Source organism: Ahaetulla prasina, chromosome 1, assembly GCF_028640845.1.
Source record: "Ahaetulla prasina isolate Xishuangbanna chromosome 1, ASM2864084v1, whole genome shotgun sequence".
Classification (NCBI taxonomy): domain Eukaryota; kingdom Metazoa; phylum Chordata; class Lepidosauria; order Squamata; family Colubridae; genus Ahaetulla; species Ahaetulla prasina.
Window position 1 is genome coordinate 267,152,400 of NC_080539.1, and position 24,225 is coordinate 267,176,624.

At 40.5% G+C, this 24,225-nt stretch overlaps 1 protein-coding gene across 3 annotated transcripts in view; it reads right to left on the minus strand.

Moving 5' to 3' along the window:
* PTPRJ (protein tyrosine phosphatase receptor type J) overlaps window positions 1-24,225 on the minus strand; it is a 129,895-nt gene that overhangs the window by 38,550 nt on the left and 67,120 nt on the right. For all 3 annotated transcript variants that reach the window (XM_058158254.1, XM_058158264.1, XM_058158275.1), the window contains 5 exons: window positions 12,094-12,112; window positions 10,826-11,047; window positions 4,409-4,675; window positions 3,266-3,532; window positions 977-1,243 (listed from right to left, as the gene is read on the minus strand). In XM_058158254.1, the coding sequence (XP_058014237.1) occupies window positions 977-1,243; window positions 3,266-3,532; window positions 4,409-4,675; window positions 10,826-11,047; window positions 12,094-12,112 (1,042 nt within the window). The remainder of the gene's footprint in view (window positions 1-976; window positions 1,244-3,265; window positions 3,533-4,408; window positions 4,676-10,825; window positions 11,048-12,093; window positions 12,113-24,225) is intronic.

The following is a 24,225-nucleotide window of genomic DNA, read 5'->3' on the forward strand; positions in this document are numbered from 1 at the left end:
AGTAATTTGATGGCCAAAACTTTTGAGGATTAGATGTATCTTCATTTTTTCTGTACCATCGTTCAATGGCTGTTCAAAGTTTTGATGTCTATAGGAATTCTCAATCATCATGACCTGGATGATTGAGAACTTCTATAGACATCAAAACTTTGAACAGCCACTGAATGAAGGGACGTAGGCTGAGGGCTATCTACATGGTAGCCTCTTTTGTTTAATATAAATACCCCTGTATAGCTTTACTCATATAGTGCACATTTTACATAATCACATTATTGAAAAAACTGAACAGGATCCTAGGAAGGATATAGGCACAACCACCTGTGTTTAAATCCATGTCCCTGGGTTGTGAAAGCTTCCCCAGAGGTGACGTGTAGGTGGGTTCCGGCAATAGTTAATGCTTCTTTATGGGAGAAGATGGTGCTTCAGCATTTTATGGATGCTGTGGGCTGCCATTTTCTTAAGAGGTCATTGTTCCACCCCAGGGATCATGCGTCCTGGATGCCTCACATGCAAGCCACACCCAGCCTGGCTCCACAAAGGCAAAAAAGTCACGATATGTCATGATACATCACATAATGCAATCGAATTTGACACCTGTGCTCTACCCAATCCACCAGAGTGGGAAGGCAGGGTATGTTTTCAGATTCCCTCTCTTAAGGAAGTCCATTCAGTGGGACCAAGAAAAACAGCCTTCTTCATGGTAGCCCTTTTCATGTGGAAAAATCATTATTGCGGAAACAATTTACCTCCACCTTGACACTCAAAAAGCACATGGTTTTGCCCATGGATGTGGGGACCCCATCAAGTGGATGGTTTGATTGTTGTCGGGGCGGGAGGGAGTTTATGGGTTTTGTATTTGGAGTTATATTTCTGTAAGCTGCCCAGAGTCACTGTGAGATGTGCAGCTCATGTAAGTTTTCTTAATAAAATACATAAAAAATAATATATACCAGCTCTCTTATTTTAATGTACTTACTTGTATAAACATTTATTCCATTTGGCTCTCCTTCGGTTTTATTATCATCGAGTTGTGCATATATTTCAAACCTGTATAATGTTCCAGGTTTCAAGTTAGGAATTGATACAGAGGTTGTATCAGAAGTTTTATTATCAGAATGATCAGGTCCATCAATATGTGTTCGATAAGTGTAATTTGATGAATTTGTATCATTATTTTTCCATGTTAAATCCAGGGATGTAGTAGTGATATTTTCAGCTTTAATATCATATACAGGATTGGGCTCTATTTACAAGGAAAATACATTTAGATTAATGAATGTAAATATATATTGTGCAATAGATGCACACAGATTGTACAGTATTCCTTGTGGCTTTAATAGGTGCATGGTTGTTGTATAAAATATTTGCAGGAGTTGCAATTCACTTTTTCATTGAAATTAGTTAAGGGGTTTGGGTGAATTTAATCAGTAGCAATGTGAGGAGGAAAAAATGGTGAAGATTCTATAGTTTAATCCTATAGAATCTTCACCATTTTTTCCTCCTACATTCCTAAAATGTAGAATTCTAGCGGTTAAGGCGCCAGACTAAAAACCAGGAGACTGTGAGTTCTAGTCTTGCCTGAGACACAAAAGCCAGCTGGGTGACTTTGGGCCAGTCACTCTCTCACAAACCAACACACCCCACAGGGTTGTTGTTGTGGGGAAAATAAAAGGAACGTGTAACAGGTATGTTTGCCAGCTTGAGTTATTTATAAAAATAATCAAAGTGGGATATAAACCATAAATAAAAACAAATGAAATGAATATTAGCCTAAAAGTATGTCTGCTGTCATGCATTTTTCTCTCATCAAGACTTAAAGCAAAATGCAAACCACTTTTTCTTCCCATCTTAAAAGTGTATTACTCAAAACTGTACACCAAGAAAAATAAATTTTTAGTTTAAATTATGTAAAATTTCAAAAACTGGTGATAGAGAAAGCAGGATGATTTTGTATTAAATATTTGGACAAATAACCATTTAGTAATTTATATTAAGATATTCTCCTATTAGGGGAAATGCATTTAAAAAGTTCTATAACTTCAAACTTTTCAGCCTAGAATATAATACAATTATTAGATTGGACTAAAGTTGAATTAAAGTGCACTGAAAAATCAGCCAGATATTTACTAATCTCTATATTCCGAATGCCTTAATGCTTATTCTGTATCCCTACAGAGACTGTGATCATTTTAGAAGTCCTCTTGCAAGTGATGTCACAACAATGTTGTTGCTGGCAATCCTTATGATTTATATTGATATATTGATCATCAATTGTGTTGTAAATGTTGTACCTTGATGAACGTATCTTTTCTTTTATGTACACTGAGAGCATATGCACCAAGACAAATTCCTTGTGTGTCCAATCACACTTGGCCAATAAAATTCTATTCTATTCTAAACAAGATGGCTAACAAAGCTTTTTTTTTTTTAAAGGTTAATTTCTAGGTGTGGAATGCCAACAATAGAGAATCATCTATAATCATCTGGGCAAAGAAAAGAACTTCTGATTTCCCCAGGCCTTTTATTTTTCCTGGAAATTTGCAGGAAATTAATGAATAAATCAGTACAAATAAACTAAATCTCAGAGTATTTCACAAGAAAAATGATGGAATGCAAATATTGTCAAACTGCTACTTATTCCACTGTGGTAATATGCAAATTATATACCTTAGATGTAGAAAAATATACAGGTAGTCCTCAACAATTGAGCCCGAAATTTATGTTGCTAAGTGAAACATTTGTTAAGTGAATTTTGCCTCATTTTACGACCTTTCTTGCCACAGTTGTTAAGTGAATCACTGCAGTTGTTAAATTAGTAACACGGTTGTTAAGTGAATCTGCCTTCCGCATTGACTTTGCTTGTCAGAAGGTTTCAAAAGCTGACCACGTGACTCTGGGACACGGCAACCATCATAAATACGAGCCAAGTGTCTGAAATGTGATCACGTGATTATTGGGATGCTACAACGGCACTAACTGTGAAAAACTCATAAGTCACTTTTTTTCAGTGCCTTTTCAGTAACTTTGAACGGTCACTAAGTGAACTCTTGTTAAGTCAGTCAATGACTACCTGTACTTATATTCTTCCATGTATAGTACGCTGGAAAGAGTTTTCCATCATACTGTACATAGTACCCTCTTTTGTTCAACTCTTTATCAGAAATGTATAATTTTTACCTCCAAAGGCATATGCAGATAGTATTTCATATAATTTTTTTACGTAATAATGAAATAGACATCACATCTCTTATTTTAATGTACTTACTTGTATAAACATTTATTCCATTTGGCTCTCCTTCGGTTTTATTATCATCGAGTTGTGCATATATTTCAAACCTGTATAATGTTCCAGGTTTCAAGTAAGGAATTGATACAGAGGTTGTATCAGAAGTTTTATTATCAGAATGACCAAGTCCATCAATAAGTATTCGATAAGTATAATTTGATGAATTTGTATCATTGTTTTTCCATTTTAAATCCACGGATGTAGTAGTGATATTTTCAGCTTTAATATCATATACTGGACTGGGCTCTATTTAAAAGAAAAAGGCTTTTATGTACTGAATGATAATCAAGATTAAATATTAAGCATTTTTTCTGGGGTTAAAATCATCATGTAAAACGCAACTTTTTAATTTGCACAACATACAGTATGTCTCTAGTTATTAATTTTATTTGATAAATTAGGAGTTTATTACAATATATTACAAATTAGGAGCTTATTAATGCTTTGGGTGTGGACTGAAAAGCTGGGCTCAGTTTAAGTAAAACAATTAAATGTTTCTTTCAAATTATCTTGGATTAGAATGGAATTTGTACCAAATTGTCAATTAGACTGGCAGATACAAAACTCTAGTTAGGTTTTCAAAGACCGTATGTAAAATAAATTGTGAAAGAAGCATGGAATAATAATTTGCCCATTTATTCTCCACCTCCACTCTCCAGTTGTAGTTGCCTCAATTTTGTTTCATTTTTATTTCAGAATCCTTCCACTAAACAGAAAGATGAGAAAGAACATCTCTTTTGTGTCAGTTGAAACATATTTTTTCCAATAACTACTATTCTAGTACTACAATATTCTCAACCATACAGAAAATTCTAAGCTAACTCAACCAATATCTGAGATTCTGCCTTTATTATGATAGGATTAGGCCTGATGTGGCAAGCCAGTAAGAAGCACAAGATACTCCTCCAAGATAAATCCACTTTTGTGGCATTGATGTTTATAAATAAAATGCCAAAAAATTGAGTGTTTTTGTTTTAAGAAAGAAAGGAGCGGGCTTGTTTAAAAAAAAATAAATCAAAATATTATTATTGTAACCTAGATTTAACATATGGAAAAGTTAAACAAAATATAAACATTCAAATAAGAGTCAAGCTAATTGCATTGTTAATTTAATGTACTTACTTGTATGAAGACTTATTTCTTGTGTGTCTCCTGTAATATTGGTCCCATTTATTTGTGTCGCTATTTCAAAGCTATATAACGTTCCAGGTTGCAAATTACTGACTGTTGTATTTCCAATATTAGAAAACGTATCATTATGAAAACCAGGTCCTTTCTTAAGTATTTTGTAAATATAAGTAAAAGCATTTACATCTTCATTGGTCCAAGTCAGAATTATTGATGTGGAATTGAGATGGTTAGCTTGGATGTTAGAAACTGGACTGGGTTCTGTGAAAAAAACAAAATTACTTTTACCAGTAAAAAAAGGAGGATTAAGAAAAGCCATTTTTTAAAAAATTCCAGTTTGGGTATTAACTATTGAGGCTTTTTCATATGCAATTACGTTTAGAAAGGAACAAATTGTTAGATATAAAGAATTGTTAAATGAAAAGGGTGAATTAAAAACAATGCAGGAACTAGAAATTGAAGGCATAAAAATGAACTGGTTTTCTTATTTGCAAATACGCTCCAGATATGATAAAGATTCCAAGACAGAAGGTTTCTATAGTAATTTGCCTAGTCTTGATAAGATTTTAACAGGTGCTGATGACAACTTAATCAGGAAACTGTATGGATATTTATTAGAGATTAAACTAGAAGAACAAGTTAAGGAAACGATGATTGCTTGGAGAAAGAATTTTGGTCATGGGATTGATTTAGAGGTATGGCAAAAATTATGGACACATAATTATAAAATGACAATGTCTACAGCATATAAAGAGAATTTGTATAAGATGTTTTATAGGTGGCATTTACCCGCGACAAGAATTGCTAGCATGTTCAAGGACAAATCCAAAAAATGTTGGAAGTGTCATCAGATACCTGGATCATATTATCATATGTGGTGGACATGCGTGGAAGCTAAAAGATACTGGATACACACATGGCTGGAAAAAATGATTTAAAAACATATAGATTTTAAGCCAGAAGTTTTCTTACTGAGGATCATACCAGAAATATATAGTAGAAAATTGAGATATCTGAGGGTGAATATTATAACAGCAGCTAGGATTGTGTTTGCTAAAAATTGGAAAAAAGAGAAAATACCTTTGCAAAATGAAATTATTAGGAAAATAATGGAATGTGCAGAAATGAGTAAATTGACATTTGAAATTGGAGAGCAGGAAGAAAAGCAATATTATAAGATATGGGGTTTATTTTATCAATGGCTAGAAGAAAAGTTATGTTAGTAAAGATTAGAGAAAGATTATTATTAACTGAAATATTAAACTGAATGGTTTTAGAACGATGGAATGAATGATGTTATCAGATAAAATATATATTTGTGGACATGTATATGGAATGAGAGAATGGAAGGTTATAGCCATTGGTTAATTAAAAGATCAGATATTAGATGGAGGTAATGTAATATCAGATGAATTAAGGATATTTCTATGTTGAATGTGCACAAGAGATATGTAACCACCCCACCGACACACAGTCATTGGATTGAAAATGTTTTTATGTTTATGTGTTTTGTTTTAAATAAAAAATAAAAAATCTTTTAAAAAAAAGAATCCAAGCACACCTGAAATTAATGAAACTAATTAATTAATTAATTTATTTATTTATTTTTCAAATTTATATACCGCCCTATCTCCCTAAGGACTCAGGGCGGTTCACAGGCAGTTAAAATACATATAAATACAGATTAAAAACAACAATTAAAAAACTTATTCTATTGCCCAAATTTAAAATAGTATAAATAACAAAAACTCCTTAAAACCCATAACTTTAAAATCTAATCCAGTCCCGCGCAGATGAATAAGTGTGTTTTAAGCTCGCGACGAAAGGTTCGGAGGTCCGGAAGTTGACGAAGTCCTGGAGGGAGTTCGTTCCAGAGGGTGGGAGCCCCCACAGAGAAGGCCCTTCCCCTGGGTGTCGCCAGACGGCACTGCCTAGCTGACGGCACCCTGAGGAGTCCCTCTCTGTGAGAGCGCACGGGTCGGTGGGAGGTATTTGGTAGCAGTAGGCGGTCCCGTAAATAGCCCGGCCCTATGCCATTAATGATTTCATTAATTATATATACTTCCCTCCATAAAAAGAATTTACGTTTAGTTTTAGATGGTGATAAAGGAGAGTGATATAATAATGACTGAAACTCATTTAATAGCCGTAAGCATTACAATCACGTCACTTAATTAAGTGTACTTACTGGTATGAACAATTGTTTCATTTGGGTTTCCTTTAGTCTTACCACCATCTACTTGTGGATATATTTTAAATCTGTATGACTTTCCAGGTTGCAAGTTAGTAATTGACTCACTCCATTTATTAGAACTTTTATTACGAAGATCACCATCAACAACTATTTGGTAAGTGTAACTAGATGCATTTTTATCATCATTTTTCCAACTTAAGTTCAGTGTTGTGTTGGTGATATTTTCAGCATGAATACTATGAACAGGACTTGGCTCTGTTTAAGAAACAGAATACAATTTTCTTTGATCAGAGAATTAAAATCTTATCATACCATTATTACTAACCCAGATTACGATTTGTTACTGTATACATCTTCTCCTTTTCACTATTTCTAATAATGTGGTACCATTTTAAGGTACGACAATTAAAAGGATGTTTAATATTATTACAATTTTAAAATGGCATGGCCATTTTATCACCCATATTAAGACTTTAGAAGCAGAATGTTAATAAACAAACGCTACAACACTAATATTAAGATTTAATAATAAGGAAGATATAGTAGCAAAACTTAATTATTTCTTTATCTGAAAGTTTCAGGCTGAAACCCTACCCTGTGGCATGCAATTATATTTTTATAAGAAAAGAAAGAAAATGTATTTTACAGTCTACATCTCTATGCAAAAAGTTTGGAGATAAGGCTTTTTTAAAGTAGTGCAGCAATAATTTAACAAATTAACCTATGAGGCTCATGTTACTGTGAAATATTGGAAAGATGATAATAAAGTGTTTATGAAAGAATTCCAGCACCTACTATATATCAAATGCATTTACTATGAAATCAAGATTTAAATGGCTTTTGATACCATCGACCATGGTATCCTGCTGCGCCGGTTGGAGGGATTGGGAGTGGGAGGCACCGTTTATCGGTGGTTCTCCTCCTCTCTCTGACCGGTCGCAGACGGTGTTGACGGGGGGGCAGAGGTCGTCCTCGAGGCGCCTCATTTGTGGGGTGCCTCAGGGGTCGATTCTCTCGCCTACCCTGTTCAACATCTATATGAAGCCGCTGGGTGAGGTCATCAGTGGTTTCGGGGTGAGTTATCATCTGTACGCTGATGATACTCAGCTGTACTTTTCCACCCCGGACCACCCCAACGAAGCGGTCGAAGTGCTGTCCCAGTGCCTGGAAGCTGTACGGGTCTGGATGGGGAGAAACAGACTCAAGCTCAATCCCTCCAAGACGGAGTGGCTGTGGATGCCGGCACCCTGGTACAGTCAGCTGCATCCGCGGCTGACTGTTGGGGGCGAGTTAGTGGCCCCAAAGGAGGTGGTTCGCAACTTGGGCGTCCTCCTGGATGGACGGCTGTCCTTTGATGAACATCTGGTGGCCGTCTCCAGGAGGGCCTTTTACCAAGTTCGCTTGGTCCGCCAGTTGAGTCCCTTCCTTGACCGGGATGCCTTATGCACGGTCACTCACGCTCTGGTTACATCTAGGTTGGATTACTGCAATGCTCTCTCTCTACATGGGGCTGCCCTTGAGGTGCACCCGGAGGCTACAGTTAGTCCAGAATGCGGCTGCGTGAGTGGTAACGGGAACCGCTCGTGGCTCCCACGTAACACCACTACTCCGTAGCCTGCACTGGCTTCCTGTGGTTTTTCGGTGCGCTTCAAGATTTTGGTTACCACCTTCAAAGCGCTCCATGCCTTAGGACCCGGGTACTTACGAGACCGCCTGCTGTTACCTTATGCCTCCCACCGACCCGTATGCTCTCACAGAGAGGGTCTCCTCAGGGTGCCGTCCGCCAAACAATGTCGGCTGGCGGCCCCCAGGAGTAGGGCCTTCTCTGTGGGGGCATCGACGCTCTGGAACGAACTTCCCCCTGGCTTACATCAAGTGCCTGATCTTCGGACCTTCTGTCGTGAGCTAAAAACACACCTATTTATTCAAGCGGGACTGGCATAATAGTGTTAAATTTTAATTCGGGGTTTTATTAATATTTCTAAAATTTTAAAACTACATTTTTAATTATCAGCCTTTTTGTAATTTGCTAGGTTTTAAATGTTTTAATTGTATATATTTCGTGTTTTATCTTTGGCTGTACACCGCCCTGAGTCCTTCGGGAGAAGGGCGGTATAAAAATTTAATAAAATAAAATAAAAAAATAAATAAATAAATTCTTGCACATTTTTTGCCCTGTGCAAAAAACTTGTTGAATGGGAAGGAAGGTTTCTGGACTTCCAGGGAAGATGGTGGGCTGAAGATGGTTCTGTGGAAAGTGGAGCTAATGTTTGCAACTACAAAGAGGAAGCCTACAAGATTGGCTACTTTGACACTCTCTATACAGAGAAAGGACTCGAGATTGCCCAAGCTGTTCCCCTTATAGTGTTCCTCATGAGGGGACCACAAGACACCAGTCTCCAGAGGGTGGGAGAATCGGGAAATGAAAGAATTATTGCAATTGCTCCAAATAGAAACTTTTTAAAGGATTCACCCCAAGTTCTAAGTTCAGGCTTAGAAAACTGCTAAAACCGAGAGAGCCAAGAGAAAGGCTGGCTTCCACTTCTTTGGAGGGAAACTTGTTGAGTAATGATGCAACAATGACCTAACAGAATAAATAGAAGAGATGTATGAGTCTGAAGGAGTTAGTTTTACCATTCTCACCTCAGTTTCCTAACAAATGCTATAAAACTAATAATGAGTTGGACTGACAGACAGAAAGCTTTAGATCTTGTGAGGAATTTCCATTGGATTAACAGGGAAGCTGGTACTTTGTAACAGTTTTTCCACCTTACTCTCCAGTTCCATATTGCTTAGTTGATTATATATCATCAAATGGGTGTCAACTCTTAGTGACCACACATATTTGCTTCATGATGATCTAGCACTGAGATAGTCTTTCAGGTCTTGCAATGGTTCCTTTGGCAAATGTTAACTAGGAGAATCACTTCTCACATAGTCAGCTTAGACAACTTAAAACTTAAGCTTAGAAAACGTAGAACTTCATCATCTTCGATCTACCCTAAGCATAGTACATAAAATCATCTGCTACAATGTCCTACAAGAATACTTCAGTGTCAACCAAAACAATACAAGAGCACACAGATACAAAGTCATGGTAAACCAATCCAAACTAGACTGCAGAAAATACGACTTCAGTAACAGAGTTGTCAACGCCTGGAATGCACTACCTGACTCTGTGGTTTCTTCCCCAAATCCCCAAAACTTTAACTAACCTTAGACTGTCTAATGTAGACCTCACCCCATTCCTAAGAGGTCTGTGAGGGGTGCTTGCACCAGCGTGCCTACCGTCCCTGTACTACTGTTTTCTTTTATTCGTATCCTTTACATGTATTTATAATTATGTTTACACTTGTATCTGTCATAAAATACATGTTTGATGAAATAAAATAAATAAACTATCCTGATACTAGATCAAGCCAGTATCAAAGTAGTAGAAATTGTTTCTCCCACCCAGAAGAAAATATCTTTCTAGTAGGAGAGAATATATGTAGCTCAGGCATAAACACTGGAACCCACAGTACTCTCTGAAAGTACCAAGGACTCCAAAGAATGTCTTATTATCTGATTAAAACATGTAAGTAGAGGAAAAGATAGAAAAATCTGAACTTTGATTACATTATACATAAGGCTTGCACTTAAAACCTAGTTCCTGGAATTCTTTCACAATGGCTTCATGGACTTTGCTATAATATATCTACTTATCAAACATTTGGTATCTTTGCAAGTCTTAATTTTGTAGTTTCTTGTGTAGATAGCCAAAGGAAGTCTGATAGTCTTCATTTTCTCACTGGCTACACCTAGTTCCAGGGAAAAAAAAGCTGTGATCTTTTAATCATGAGCTAATCATTAGTTCATTTAAGTGAGCTCAAGTTACCTATGTTGGAAGAAGAATCCAGTTCCAGTTCTAAGCTGGGAATAAAATAGAGGCTGATTGGAAAGATGATGAAGCAGAACCACCAACCGCATGTGATTCTAGGTCAGCTGCTCCAGAACCACAAAGCCTGGTGGTTCTATTCACCAATAAACAAAATCTTTCTTTCCAATCACCCTCGGTGTTATTTCCACCGTCTTTCTCCCAGCTTGGAACTGAACCAGATGGATTTTCCTTCCAACACCTACTATACATTTTTCTCTCATCTTAAAATGTAACAATGACAATCCTATCAGAATGATCTTGAAAACTATTTTTGTGGAATTCCTAATCCATTACTTACTTGTAAAAATATATTTGCAGCAACTTTTACTTTCCTCAGTATTATTGAAGTGAACAATATACTGAAAACCAGGATAAAGCTCAGATATTGAATCATTCTTAGAAAGACCCACAACTGATTTATTTTGAAAAGTTACACTTGTTATTGTAAAGTTGTTGTTTAGCTGGACGCTTATTGTTGTTTCTGTTACTGTTATGTTGTTTAAGGAACCGCATTCGATACCTACACAGAGAAAGAAAGAAAAAGGTATTTTTAAATAACCAGAACTTCGTAACATAGTGCAACATTATTTAGTTTTTATTCTTTATTAATTGGTGGGGGAAACAGCTTATAATTTATACAAGCTCCAGATAGCATGAACTGAACAAGAGTTGATGCTGTTAAGATTAGGAGGCATATAGTACTGATGGACTGTTAATGCATTCTTCACTAGACCATTTGCAAAGAATATAATGCAAAGAGTGGGTGAACAGGTATGCTGCCCCCTCATGGATATCCCACTGCTTCAGATAGTAAAAGGCTGGTCTAGGTAGTACAAAGCCAATGTATCAAGATTCACAAATGTGATTTATTTAGTCTGTGTGAACACAATCAACTGTACAGTAGTTCTCGACTTACAACCACTTATTTAGTGACTCTTCGAAGTTTTAACGGTACTGACCATTTTTCACACTTATGACTGTTGCAGCATCCCCATGATCATGAGATCAAAATTCAGATGCTTGGCAATTGGTTCGTATTTATGACAGCTGCAATGTCCCAGGGTCATGGGATCACCTTTTGTGACCTTCTGACAAGCAAAGTCAATGGGGAAGCCAGATTCATTTAATGACCATGTTACTAATTTAAGAACTGTAGCAATTCACTTAACAACTGTGGCATAAAATGGGCAAAACTCACTTAACAACAGCCTTGCTTAGTAACATAAATTTTGGGCTCAATTGCCATTGTAAGTTGAGGACTACCTATGCTTTAACAAGCATGCTTAATCAGAGCTTAGTATGCTATATAAGCCTGGTCACCATTTACCTCTGTATATGAAGTTTATAATGTTACCCTTTCAACATTCAATAAACGTGATAGGGTGAAAAGCAGTGTATTTCAAATTATAGGTTCAAATTATAGGTTAATTACAATGATCTTTCCTGGATTCTTTAGAGAAGTATGTGGTTTTAAGTATTTACACAAATACAGAATCATCAGTGTTAATTCTGGGAAAACCTTTAAGCTTAATACTGAAAGTGAGATATATACAGAATAGTACTTACATGCAGCAGTGACTTTTACCTGTAAAAGAAGAAATTATACATAGTATTAAAATATTTTGAATCTGTATACAACAAATTACACTAGTACTAGTTGTACTGTATATCTCTGTATCAATATTATAACAGTGTTATAGTTCTAACACACCAGTCAAATTTAAAAATATATTGATCTAGATTTAAATTTGTTTTCCTTTGAGTGACATCCAGTTAAATTATTAGTTGCAAATGTAAAATTTAATTCTGTTCCATCAACTGGCTGAACGTTACTGAATAGTGTTAACTGAAACCATCCAATATAGATAATTCTCACTTACTGACTGAGATAGGGACCAGCAACTCTGTCGCTAAGCAGTGTGATCATTAATCATGATGTCATGTGACAGACCTGACTTATGACATCAATTCCAGCTGTGGTTATTAAACAAATAAGTGTGGGTCATTACGTGCGATGTCACACAACTGAGACTTGTGACTTTCTACTGGTTTTCTCATTGACTTTGCTTGTTAAAAGCCAGCAGGGAACATTGCAAATGGTGATCACGCAGCTGTGGGACACTGCAGCCATAATAAATATATGTGGGTTGTCAAGCACCCAAATTGCAATCATGTGACTATGGGTACACTGCAACTTCAAGGACCAGTCGTAAGTCTCATTTTTTCAGGGCCATTGTAACTGAATAGTCGCTGAACAAGTGGTCAGTAAGCAAGAGCTACCTGTATTGTGAACAAAAATTTCACCTGATAATCAAGCGATAGGAATACATATTAGCCATAAATTCTAGAATTAGAAATCAATTTACATTGAACACAAAACTTGATCTAAACCAGGGGTGTCAAACTTGATTTCATTGAGGGCCTCATCAGGGTTGTGATTGACCTCAGGAGGCTGGAGTGGGCATGGGCTGCGTGATGTCAGTCGTGTCGAGGGCGCCTGTGGTGTGCCGAACTGGCTGCCGAGATCTGTTTCCACCTGCAATGGCCTCCTGCAATCCTCTGCCAGCAAAAATGAAATTTGGGAGGGCCATATGGCTAACTCTGTTTTCGCTGGCAGAGGCACCACGGGCCAGTCCTTCACTGTTTCCAGGGCGGCCCCATGGGCCACATCTAAGCAACCCACGGGCCGGATCCAGCCTGCAGGCCTTGAGTTTGACACCCCTGATCTAAACTGCAAAATAGCTCTCCATTTCTCTTTCTTTATAAACCATAGTCTGGGTCCAGATAACACTAAGTATACACAGCTATGTGTAGTGACACCTACAATTCCTAGCCCAGCCTGAAGTCCATGAATGCAAAGGTCATTCAGGGCCTCACAATGAAACTCAGAGTTTATAAGCTAAGCAAAGTACTGTAAATACATAAAAAAGTCCATAATTTCTGGTCTTATATAAATAGGGCGTTCAGCAGTTTTACTACTTCTGATAAATTCTAACTCAGAAATATTACAGATTCTGCAAGAGTATTGAAAGCCTGGGAGTTCCTTATATAAGGGCTTCTTATATAAGGAACATTCTTAAATTTATCTGAACATTGTCTCTAAAAACACAGATTAATCTGCTTTTCCACAATCTGTATTTCCTGTTGAGAAATTACTTTCATAGTTGATTTAATTCCTGCTTCCGTGAGGTAATGTGTTAAAGAGAATGAACCATGCACATTCAAATATATTAATAGTATCAGTCATATTTCATAAGGCACACAGAACACTGGGAATTATTTCATGTAATACTGATAGGATGCCACAAGAGGTCAGAATAAAACCATAAAAGCACTGAAAAGACATTAAGAAACATAGTATTGACACATTTCTCTTTCATTAAAAGAGGATCATTGCTGCCTTCTTTCCTTTTCTGCAATGCTTTTATTCAACTTTGATTAACTTCTGGGATTTATTGCATAAACATTGCAAAGTTAAATCTTATCTCCAATTCCAAAATCCCTGATACACATGGCTTGAATTTTGAAATCACTGATTTACTCATTCAATTTACTGCTTTTATCTTGGCTTTTCATTTTAAAAGAATAAATAGAAGAATGTAAATATAATAAACTCTATCACTTGCCAGGGATCAGAAAATTTCACATTTTAATGTATCAACAAACAAGATGCTTCCTTATCAGCTCTCGTCAGCCTTCATATTTCTGATATGATCTAATGATTTGGCCAAGAAGCTGGTTAGTTATGCCTATATCAGGAAGTTGAATCCAATCTTTGTCTATATAAATGAAAAAGTCAGTGCAAACTACAGGTAGGTTGATTTTTTAAAACCTTTGCATAGCTCTTCCAATTTGTTGTTTTTAAATTAAAATATCTTTACTTTTGCACAGTATTTTGCTCTCTTAAAGATGATTATACAGTGGTACCTCAGTACTTAACTGCTTTGAAAACTCGTTGAATTTGTTACTCAATGCATTTTGATGCAAAAATTTTATCCTGGTACTCTCTTTTTTTGATAATCAATGTGCAAGCTAGAAACTTGTCGGTATTGGTTGCCTTGTTGACTCGCTACCCTTTCTGGCCAAAACCAAGGTCAAGCATTAGTCACATGGCTTCTTTGGTACTGGCCGCTTTTAGCACTTGTTGTGCTTTCCAGAACCAATTAACAATGAGTACCTAAATATCACTGTATTTGAAAGGATAGGAACTACGCAGTGGTGAATTGCTACTGGTTCACCCTGGTTCGGCCGAACCGGTAGCAGCAGCGACAGAGGCTCCGCCCACCAGCCTGGACATCATCAAATACGCTCTGGGCAGAAGCTTTTGCGCATGCACAGAAAAGGCTCGTGCATGAGCATAGTGAGTGCGTGTGAGCGAACTGATAGCAAAGGTAAGTGAAACCCACCTCTGGAACTATGCCTCTAGCACCATTTTTTTAGTTATTAATTTGTCAATTTTAATACAGTCCTCGACTTATGCCCAGTCACTTAATGACAATTTGAAGTTACGATAGACTCCACCACACACAGAGCTACTTATCATCTGGTTTCAAAGTTATGACTACTGTAGTGCTCCTATGGTCATTTGACATTGCACCAATCACTGGGATGCTGCAGCACTCCTCCCCTAAGCTTATCTCCTCCGCCGATACCACCTCACCAGGTCCCTGCAGGCCTCTGTCCTGCTCCCAACTCAACACTCAGCCACCCAAGGGAGCCTCAAGTCAGTTGCAGAGGCTACGGGGCCCTGCGAGGCTATTGCAGCCTGCTTCCGAAACAGCCATTCAGCCACCCAGGGGAGCTTCTGTACGGCCCAGTGAGAAGCAAATCTAATGTCTGCAGGGCCCAGAGATGGGGAAGAAAACCCAAGGCCTGCAAGGATCCCAAGGGGCAAAAAGCAGTGCCTGGAGTGCCTCAGGGGGTAGAGGAAGCTTTGGAAGGCCTGAGGCAGGCAATCCTGGATCTGATTAGGCCTCAAAGGGTCTCTCCTACCTTTGCTCTGCTTAACTAGTATAATGGGGGAGCACATGTGGGAGCCCATTATGCAAGATGATCATATGGGTGCTTCACTGAACGACTATCATGACTTGTGACCAAATGCGCAGGCTAGGCTCCATTACAACCATAACTCAAGACTATCTGTATTTTGTATATAAAGTACAATACAGAAATGTGGGGTGGGGGAAGAGCAAATTCTGGATTTGCACAGTATACTAAACCAGGATAAACTGGACTGGGTAGTTTGTGGTTCTGTGTGTTCTGTAAGGTCATCCTTTTACTTCATCATGTTGTGTAAATTAGTCCTTATTGTAAGTCATAATATGTGCTTATTTGTGGCACAGTGCATTAGATATACGAAGAAAACTTGCACTGAATTTCATTTTACTGTGCTGTACGGACACAGCCACAGTATACTTTTCCAGTTATTCCTACTAGCAGTCTTCAGTGACTTCAAAACAATGTCACCTCTGACTTGTGGGTGGAAGGGTGAGGTGACTGTGAACCCGCTGTCATTTCTAAGAATGACTGCCTCCTCTACAAAATGTGCCTTCTACCTCCAGAAACTGGATTAATAAGGAAGGAGTTTCAAACCTATCTAGGCTGCACTGTTAAATTAATTGGGGGTGGAAGGGGGGAAATCAATAGAAAGGGTATGGACCTGAGATAAAATAGGTCTGATATTATAGCAGTCAAAAGTATTTTGATACTTTTGTACTTGTGTATTTCCACTGAACAATACCCTTGTCCCCAACATCCTCCTTCCCACAGTAGCTTTCCATAACCTTGTAACAGTTAAAAAAAAGTGTTGCAAAACAGTATTTTTATTGCTATTTGCAAGCATCTAGCATTTCAAGTGATTTAAAAAGTTATCTGCTGTCACAGGCCATATGTTATCTTCCCAAACTATAACGGAAGAACATTTTGTCCAGAAAACTCTTTTATGTGGTAATTCTTTTCATTGCATAACAGATAATTTACATATGCATTAGCTTACTTTGTTTATGGTATATTTTCTAAATTTAGTCAGTTATTAACTTATACAAAGAAGTTTTAATGCTTCTTTTTGAAAGAACTTGATAATTTGTGTATATTTAAGCTTCAACACAAGCAATCACCAACTATATTTCTTATAATTCATTCCCCTTGATTCTTACTCTGCTTTTTCTTCTCTCCATAACCAAATATACATACTCCTGCCAACATAAGATATTTCAGGACTTTTATTGAAGCAATGTAGTCTTTAAAGCAATGCAGAGTACAGGTAGTTCTCGACTTACCACCTTTTATTTAGTGTTGAAAGTTACAACAGCACTTAGAAAAAATGATTGATGACACATTTTTCACATTTACAACCATTGCACACACCCAGGGTCACATGATCAAAATTGAGACAACTGGCATGTATTTATAACGGTTGCACTGTCCCGGGATCATGTGATCACCTTTTGTGACTAATTTAACAACTGCTGTGATTCACTTAACAACTGCGGCATAAAAGGTTGTAAAAAGGGATAAAACTCACTTAACAACTGTCTTGCTTAGCAATAGAAATTTTGGGCTCAGTTGGTTGTAAATCAAGGACTACCTCTCATGGCCTCTACCTCTAATAATCCATCTAACTTTAGGTTGTCTTAATTTACAAAAACATGACATCAGATGCAGATGATACTGCTTGGGCATGAAAAACTAATTTATCTTATTGAGAATCTGCAAAACCTAAGATAAAGGAAGGGTTTTGCAAAGATACTTTATTTTTATTTTATTTTTTTATTTATTTTATTTTATTTGCATTTATATCCCGCTCTTCTCCGAAGACTCAGGGCGGCTCACACTATGTTAAGCAATAGTCTTCATCCATTTGTATATTATATACAAAGTCAACTTTATTGCCCCCAACAATCTGGGTCCTCATTTTACCTACCTTATAAAGGATGGAAGGCTGAGTCAACCTTGGGCCTGGTGGGACTTGAACCTGCAGTAATTGCAAGCAGCTGTGTTAATAACAGACTGTCTTAGCAGTCTGAGCCACCAGAGCCCTTTGGAATGAAATATAGAAATAAGCACTTTCTGACTATGGAGACAAAACCAAGTGCAGCCAGATAAATTTCATTCAGTGGTTATCTTCATTTGGCGAAGTAAAATTTTGTTGATTTATTTATTTCATGCCTTTATTATTTTTACAAATAATAACAAAGCGAACATACCTAATACTTCTTCATCCTCTAATACTTCTTCATCCTCGCCACTTTCTGCACAACAGTAAGGTAGTTGAGAGAGAATGACTGATCCAAATCACCCAGCCGGCTTTCATGACTAAGGCAGGACTAGAACTCACATCTTAACTACTAGACCAAACTGCCTTTAAAATTCTCTTTTTGAAAAATCTTAGGCTAAATCTTTCTATATATTTTTAAAACAGCCGATTTGTGCTGTGGTTATAAAATTTAATTTAATTCTATCTTTTTAGTTATTTTAGTTTAGTTATTTTAGTTAATCATCTTAAGTAGGCTATATTTTATATATTTATAGGTTTCACAGCAATTCTTTATTTTAATTTTTTTGTGACATTTAAATGTTAGATGTATATTAACAAAATAAACATTTGTACATGTTTTATAAATTTATCACAGATCCTATTGTTAGAAGTTGTGTTTACCACTCTATTATCTTTTTCACTACATAAAAAGGTGCACCATAAGGAGCTTGGAATAATGAAGTAAAGCCAGTAAAACCTGAAATAAAAGTACCAATTATATGTCAGTGAGATCATCTCACCATAAACTAAAAGAATTTTGCAATTTCATCTGCAAAGTTATCCTTTGTATCCTTCTAGCTGGTCAATCGTATGCTATTTTCTGATTCTTAGATACAGATACTACTCTTAGTATCTTAGTTAAAAAGTGGAAATATGTTTTAACATATCCATATTTCTGTACCTAAAAACAAGCATTATGTACCCAACAAGCATTCTCGATGAATACAGCTCCATAACTGTACAAGTAACTAAAACAGTTTATTTCAGGATATGTTATTTTTGACCTTGTGAATACTTTAAAATATGGGATATAAATTTTACAAATAAATATGATTTAATAATTACATAGCTTTTTCAGCTTATCTCAGGAGTTTCATGATTCTCTGAAAATGCAGATATGTACTGAAGTACAGGTAGTTCTCAATTTACAATTATTTGTTTAGGGATCGATCAAAGTTTCAACGGCACAGAAAAAAGCAACTCATGATTAATCCTCGCACTTACAAACTATTGCAGCACCCCCCTCAGGTCATGTGATCAAAATTTGGACACTTGAAAACAGGCATGTATTTATGTTGGCTTCAGCATCCTAGGGTCATGTGTTCACCATTTGCGACCTTCTCAGCTGGCTCTAAGGTCAATGGGGGGGGGGAGCTGGATTCATTTAGCCATATGATTCACTTAAAACTGTAGTGATTCTCTTAACAACCATGGCAAAACAGATCATAAGATCAGGAAAGACTCACTTAAAAACCACCTTGTTTAGCACTGGAAATTCTGGTTCCAATTGTGGTCATGAGTTGAGGACTACCCCATTTGACATGGAATATGATTTAACCTACTTTGTGAAACAGTTCTTACTTCAATACTTTTTTAAGCTCAGTTGACATATAACCAAAAACCATGAAGAAATGAGACTATTTCCTGTCAGCAACAAGGATCCACGAGCTCCCGAATTTTAAAATTCAACCTCCATACATGTTTTAAACCAATATTTATAAATATGAGAAAAGGAGGTTCTTAGAAAGGAAACAAAGCCTAAGTGGTTTTATAGCTATAGCTTTATTTATAGAAATGTTTCTCAAGAATTTAGAATATATGGAAATTCAAGCTATAAATGTTGAAAGGCAAGGATGTAACTATATGCCTATAGAGTTGAAAAGAAAATCCAGCAGAAGCTCTACAGGATAATTTGAAAGGGGAAGAGACACTGTAAAAAGTCAAAGAAGCAAGAAAAGAAGAGAAATCCCCTGAAAGCTTTGCAAAAAATCATCAGCATATGATGATTCATATTAGATTGGAAGTTCCCCTTCAATTACCCAGAAATGTATGTTACATGGCAAGGCACAATCTCACTGAAGGATCTTCTTTAATTATTATTATTATTATTATTATTATTATTATTATTATTATTATTATTATTATTATTATTATTATTATTATTATTATTATTTATTTATTTATTATTTATTTATTATTATTATTATTTAAATTTGTATACCGCCCTTCTCCCGAAGGACTCAGGGCGGTTCACAGCCAAGTAAAAAATGAATACATTGTAGATACAATTAAAATACTAATAAAAAACTTATTTGAATTGGCCACAATTAAAATTTAAAGATAAAACCCATTAAAAACCCATAACTTAAGAAAACTAACCCAGTCCAGCGCAGATAAATAAGTAAGTTTTGAGCTCGCGGCGAAAGGTTCGGAGGTCCGGAAGTTGACGAAGTCCTGGGGGGAGTTCGTTCCAGAGGGCGGGAGCCCCCACAGAGAAGGCCCTTCCCCTGGGTGTCGCCAGACGACACTGTCGCGCCGACGGCACCCTGAGGAGTCCCTCTCTGTGAGAGCGCACGGGTCGGTGAGAGGTATTCGGTAGCAGCAGGCGGTCCCGTAAGTAACCCGGCCCTATGCCATGGAGCGCTTTAAAGACGTTCACCAACACCTTGAAGCGCACCCGGAAGGCCACAGGTAGCCAGTGCAGCCTGCGCAGGATAGGTGTCACTCGGGAGCCACGAGGGGCTCCCTCTATCACCCGCGCAGCTGCATTCTGGACCAACTGCAGCCTCCGGATGCCCTTCAAGGGGAGCCCCATGTAGAGAGCATTGCAGTAGTCCAGACGAGACGTCACAAGCGTGAGTGACTGTGCACAAGGCATCCCGGTCTAGAAAGGCGCAATTGGCGCACCAGGCGAACCTGGTGGAAAGCTCTCCTGGAGACGGCCGTCAAATGATCTTCAAAAGACAGCCGTGCATCCAGGAGAACACCCAAATTGCGCACCTCTCCATCGGGGCCAATGACTCGCCCCGACAGTCAGCCGCGGACTCAGCTGACTGTACCGGGATGCCGGCATCCCCAGCCCCACCGGCTTGGAGGGATTGAGCCTGAGCCTGTTTCACCGTATCCAGACCCGTACGGCTTCCAAACACGGGGACAGCACTTCGATAGCTTCATGGGGGTGGCCCGGTGCGGAAAACTACAGCTGGGTGTCATCAGCGACAGCTGGTACCTCATACCGAAGCCACTGATGATCTCACCCAGCGGCTTCATATAGATGTTGAACAGAAGGGGCGAGAGAATCGACCCCTGCGGCACCCCACAAGTGAGGCGCCGCGGGGTCGACCTCTGCCCCCCCGTCAACACCGTCTGCGGCCGGTCGGAGAGATAGGAGGAGAACCACCGATAAACGGTGCCTCCCACTCCCAATCCCTCCAACCGGCGCAGCAGGATACCATGGTCGATGGTATCAAAAGCCGCTGAGAGGTCTAATAGGACCAGGGCAGAGGAATAACCCCTATCCCTGGCCCTCCAGAGATCATCCACCAACGCGACCAAAGCCGTCTCAGTGCTGTAACCGGGTTGGAAGCCGGACTGGAACGGGTCCAGATAGACAGTTTCCTCCAGGTGCAGGGGAAACTGAAATGCCACCATACTCTCTACAACCTTCGCCGCGAAGCGAAGGTTGGAGACCGGACGATAATTACCTAAAACAGCCGGGTCCAGGGAAGGCTTCTTGAGGAGGGGCCTCACCACCGCCTCTTTCAAGGCGGCCGGAAAGACTCCCTCCAACAAGGAAGCATTCGTAATCCCCTGGAGCCAGCCTCGTGTCACCTCCTGAGTGGCCAGCACCAGCCAGGAGGGGCACGGGTCCAGTAAACACGTGGTGGCATTCAGTCTACCCAGCAACCTGTCCATGTCCTCGGGAGTCACAGGGTCAAACTCATCCCAAACAACATCACCAAGACCGCCCTCAGATACCCCGTCTGGATCGCCACAATTTTGGTCCAGGCCGTCCCTAAGCTGAACGATTTTATCGTATAGATAACCGTTAAACTCCTCAGCACGTCCCCGCAACGGGTCATCCTGCTCCCCCTGGTGAAGGAGGGAGCGGGTCACCCGGAACAGGGCAGCTGGGCGGTTATCTGCCGACGCAATGAGGGAGGAGGCGAGAACGCCGCTTCCTCAGTGCCACTAGGTAGGTCCTAGTATAGGATCTAACTAGTGTCCGATCAGCCTCTGAACGGCTGGACCTCCAGGAACTCTCTAGGCGTCTTCTCCGGCGTTTCATCCCCCTCAGCTCCTCGGAGAACCAAGGAGCCGGTTGGGATCTGCGCCGGGTCAGAGGGCGCAAAGGCACGACACGGTCTAAAGCCCCAGCCGCAGCCCGTTCCCAGGCTGCAGCTAGTTCCTCTGCCGTGCCGTGAGCCAGACCCTCAGGTAGTGGCCCAAGCTCCGTCCGAAACCTCTCTGGGTCCATCAGGCGCCTGGGACGGTACCATCGTAATGGTTCCGTCTCCCTGCGGTGTTGGGTAGCGGTCAGAAAGTCCAGGCGAAGGAGAGAGTGATCTGACCATGACAAAGGTTCAATGACTATTTCCTTTAAGTCCAGATCTCTCAACCACTGACCAGAGACAAAATCAGGTCCAGTGTGCCTCCCCCGATGTGAGTGGGGCCATCCACTACTTGAGTCAGGTCCAAGGCCGTCATGGAGGCCAAGAACTCCCGAGCTACCGTCGATGACGAGCCGGCAGATGGCAAGTTAAAGTCCCCCATGACTAACAGTCTGGGGGTCTCCACTGCCACCCCGGCAAGCACCTCCAGGAGCTCGGGCAGGGCAGCTGTCACGCAGCAAGGAGCCAGGTACGCGACCAGCAAGCCCATCTGACATCTATGACCCCACCTCACAAAGAGGGATTCACACCCGGCGATCTGAGGTACAGTGGTCTCCCTCGGCTCTAGACTCTCTTTAATAGCAACCGCCACCCCTCCACCCCTACCCTGGGCACTCGGCTGATGAATGCACGGAAACCCGTGGGCACATCTCGACCAGGGGCACACCCCCTTCAGTGCCCAACCAGGTCTCCGTAACGCCTATAATATCCGCGGCACCCCCCTGAATCAGATCATGTATTAGGGGGTCCTTATTGGCCACGGACCGTGCATTGCATAACATCAGACGTAGGCCCAGGCTCTGAGGGTCTTGACCATCCGGGGAACGGGAGAAGTCAGGGGGATCGGGGCACGCGATCGCCTGCAAACATCGAACGCGTGACCCCCTATATCGATACGATCCCCCCCTTCCGCCATATCTGCCCCTCCCACCTACCGTGCAAATAGACTCACCCTCACACAAAGGAACACACTCCCCCCCCATAACCTCCGAACCCATTTGATAGTCGCCACGAGCATGCGCTGGAACTGGTTTCCCTCCCGACGGGCTACCCCCCTCTCCCACCCTAACCCTCCACCCCACCCACTACCCTCCCTCCAACCCAGACCCGTCAGTTCCCACCCTCCCCTTAAGATTCCCATTAAAATTCCCTTTAAAAACCCTATTAAAATAATTAATTAAAAATCCCCTGAGTCTCCTATTTTTGGCATGCCATCTCTCGGGGTTCCAAAACCCGTCCTCAAGATGGGCCTCGATAATGTGGAGGGCCAGACCATGAGAGAGGGAATCTCGAGGGCAAGAAGGTCAGCCGCTGTAAATGTCCGCATGATAAAGTCCGCAACGGACCCATCCTGGACCTGTCAAGATGGAAATTGACGCACCAGTGGTTCCGAGTAGAGGACAGACGGGATATAGGTCTTGGGCGGTAGATGAACAGACCGCCATGATTCAGTCAGAGCTCCAACCCCTCATCTCCAGTCCCGAGGGGTGGTCTATGGGCACAAGGAGGGGGGGGGAGAGGATATAGTCCTACAGTAGACAAGCTAGGATTGTCCAGGACCATCCTCAATTCCCCCAGCTGGGGACCAAAGGTCTTCAGACGATCCCCTTGCAGCCAGCCCATGGGCATCCTCAGAGATGGTAAAAAAGGTGCCTACATGGCCCGTGATCGTCCTTCAAGTTGACAAAGAGGACGAAACACGCGCCTTATGGGCCAAGCTGCTCCACCGACGAGGCATCTCTCTCCAAAAGTCCGGGGGGGGGGGGGCAAAGGACTCAAAAAGCCCCCATAGACGGTCTATAGACGTCCTCTAGATGGTAACGAGGGCGTCCCCTGGACCCGTGGACAGCCTTCAAGATGACAGAGAAGGCGACCGTCGGGCCTCTTCGTGGCCGCTAAGCCAGGCCTCCAGCTGGAATAGGCCACTCACCCGCCGGGTTTGCTGGGTCATGCCACAGTTCACCAGACCCAGTCAACCACCAACAGGCTAGGCCCTGGCCAAGCCGGTCCAGCCAGGCCGCCGCCACCGACACCGACACTACCGCTGCCGGGGAGAAAGAGCCTCCAGGCCAGGCCGTCGCTGCCACCGAAGAACTCGGCCGCCGCCGCCACTGTTGGATAAGGCCAGGCTGCTCACACCACCGGCACCGCAGACGAGGGGGGGACAAAGGGGAGAAAGGCTCTAGGCCCCTCCCGAAGCAGGGCCAAGCCAGGCCGCCGACCACCGCCGCCGGAAAGCCGCCGGAAAAAACCGGCCGCCACCGCCGCCGC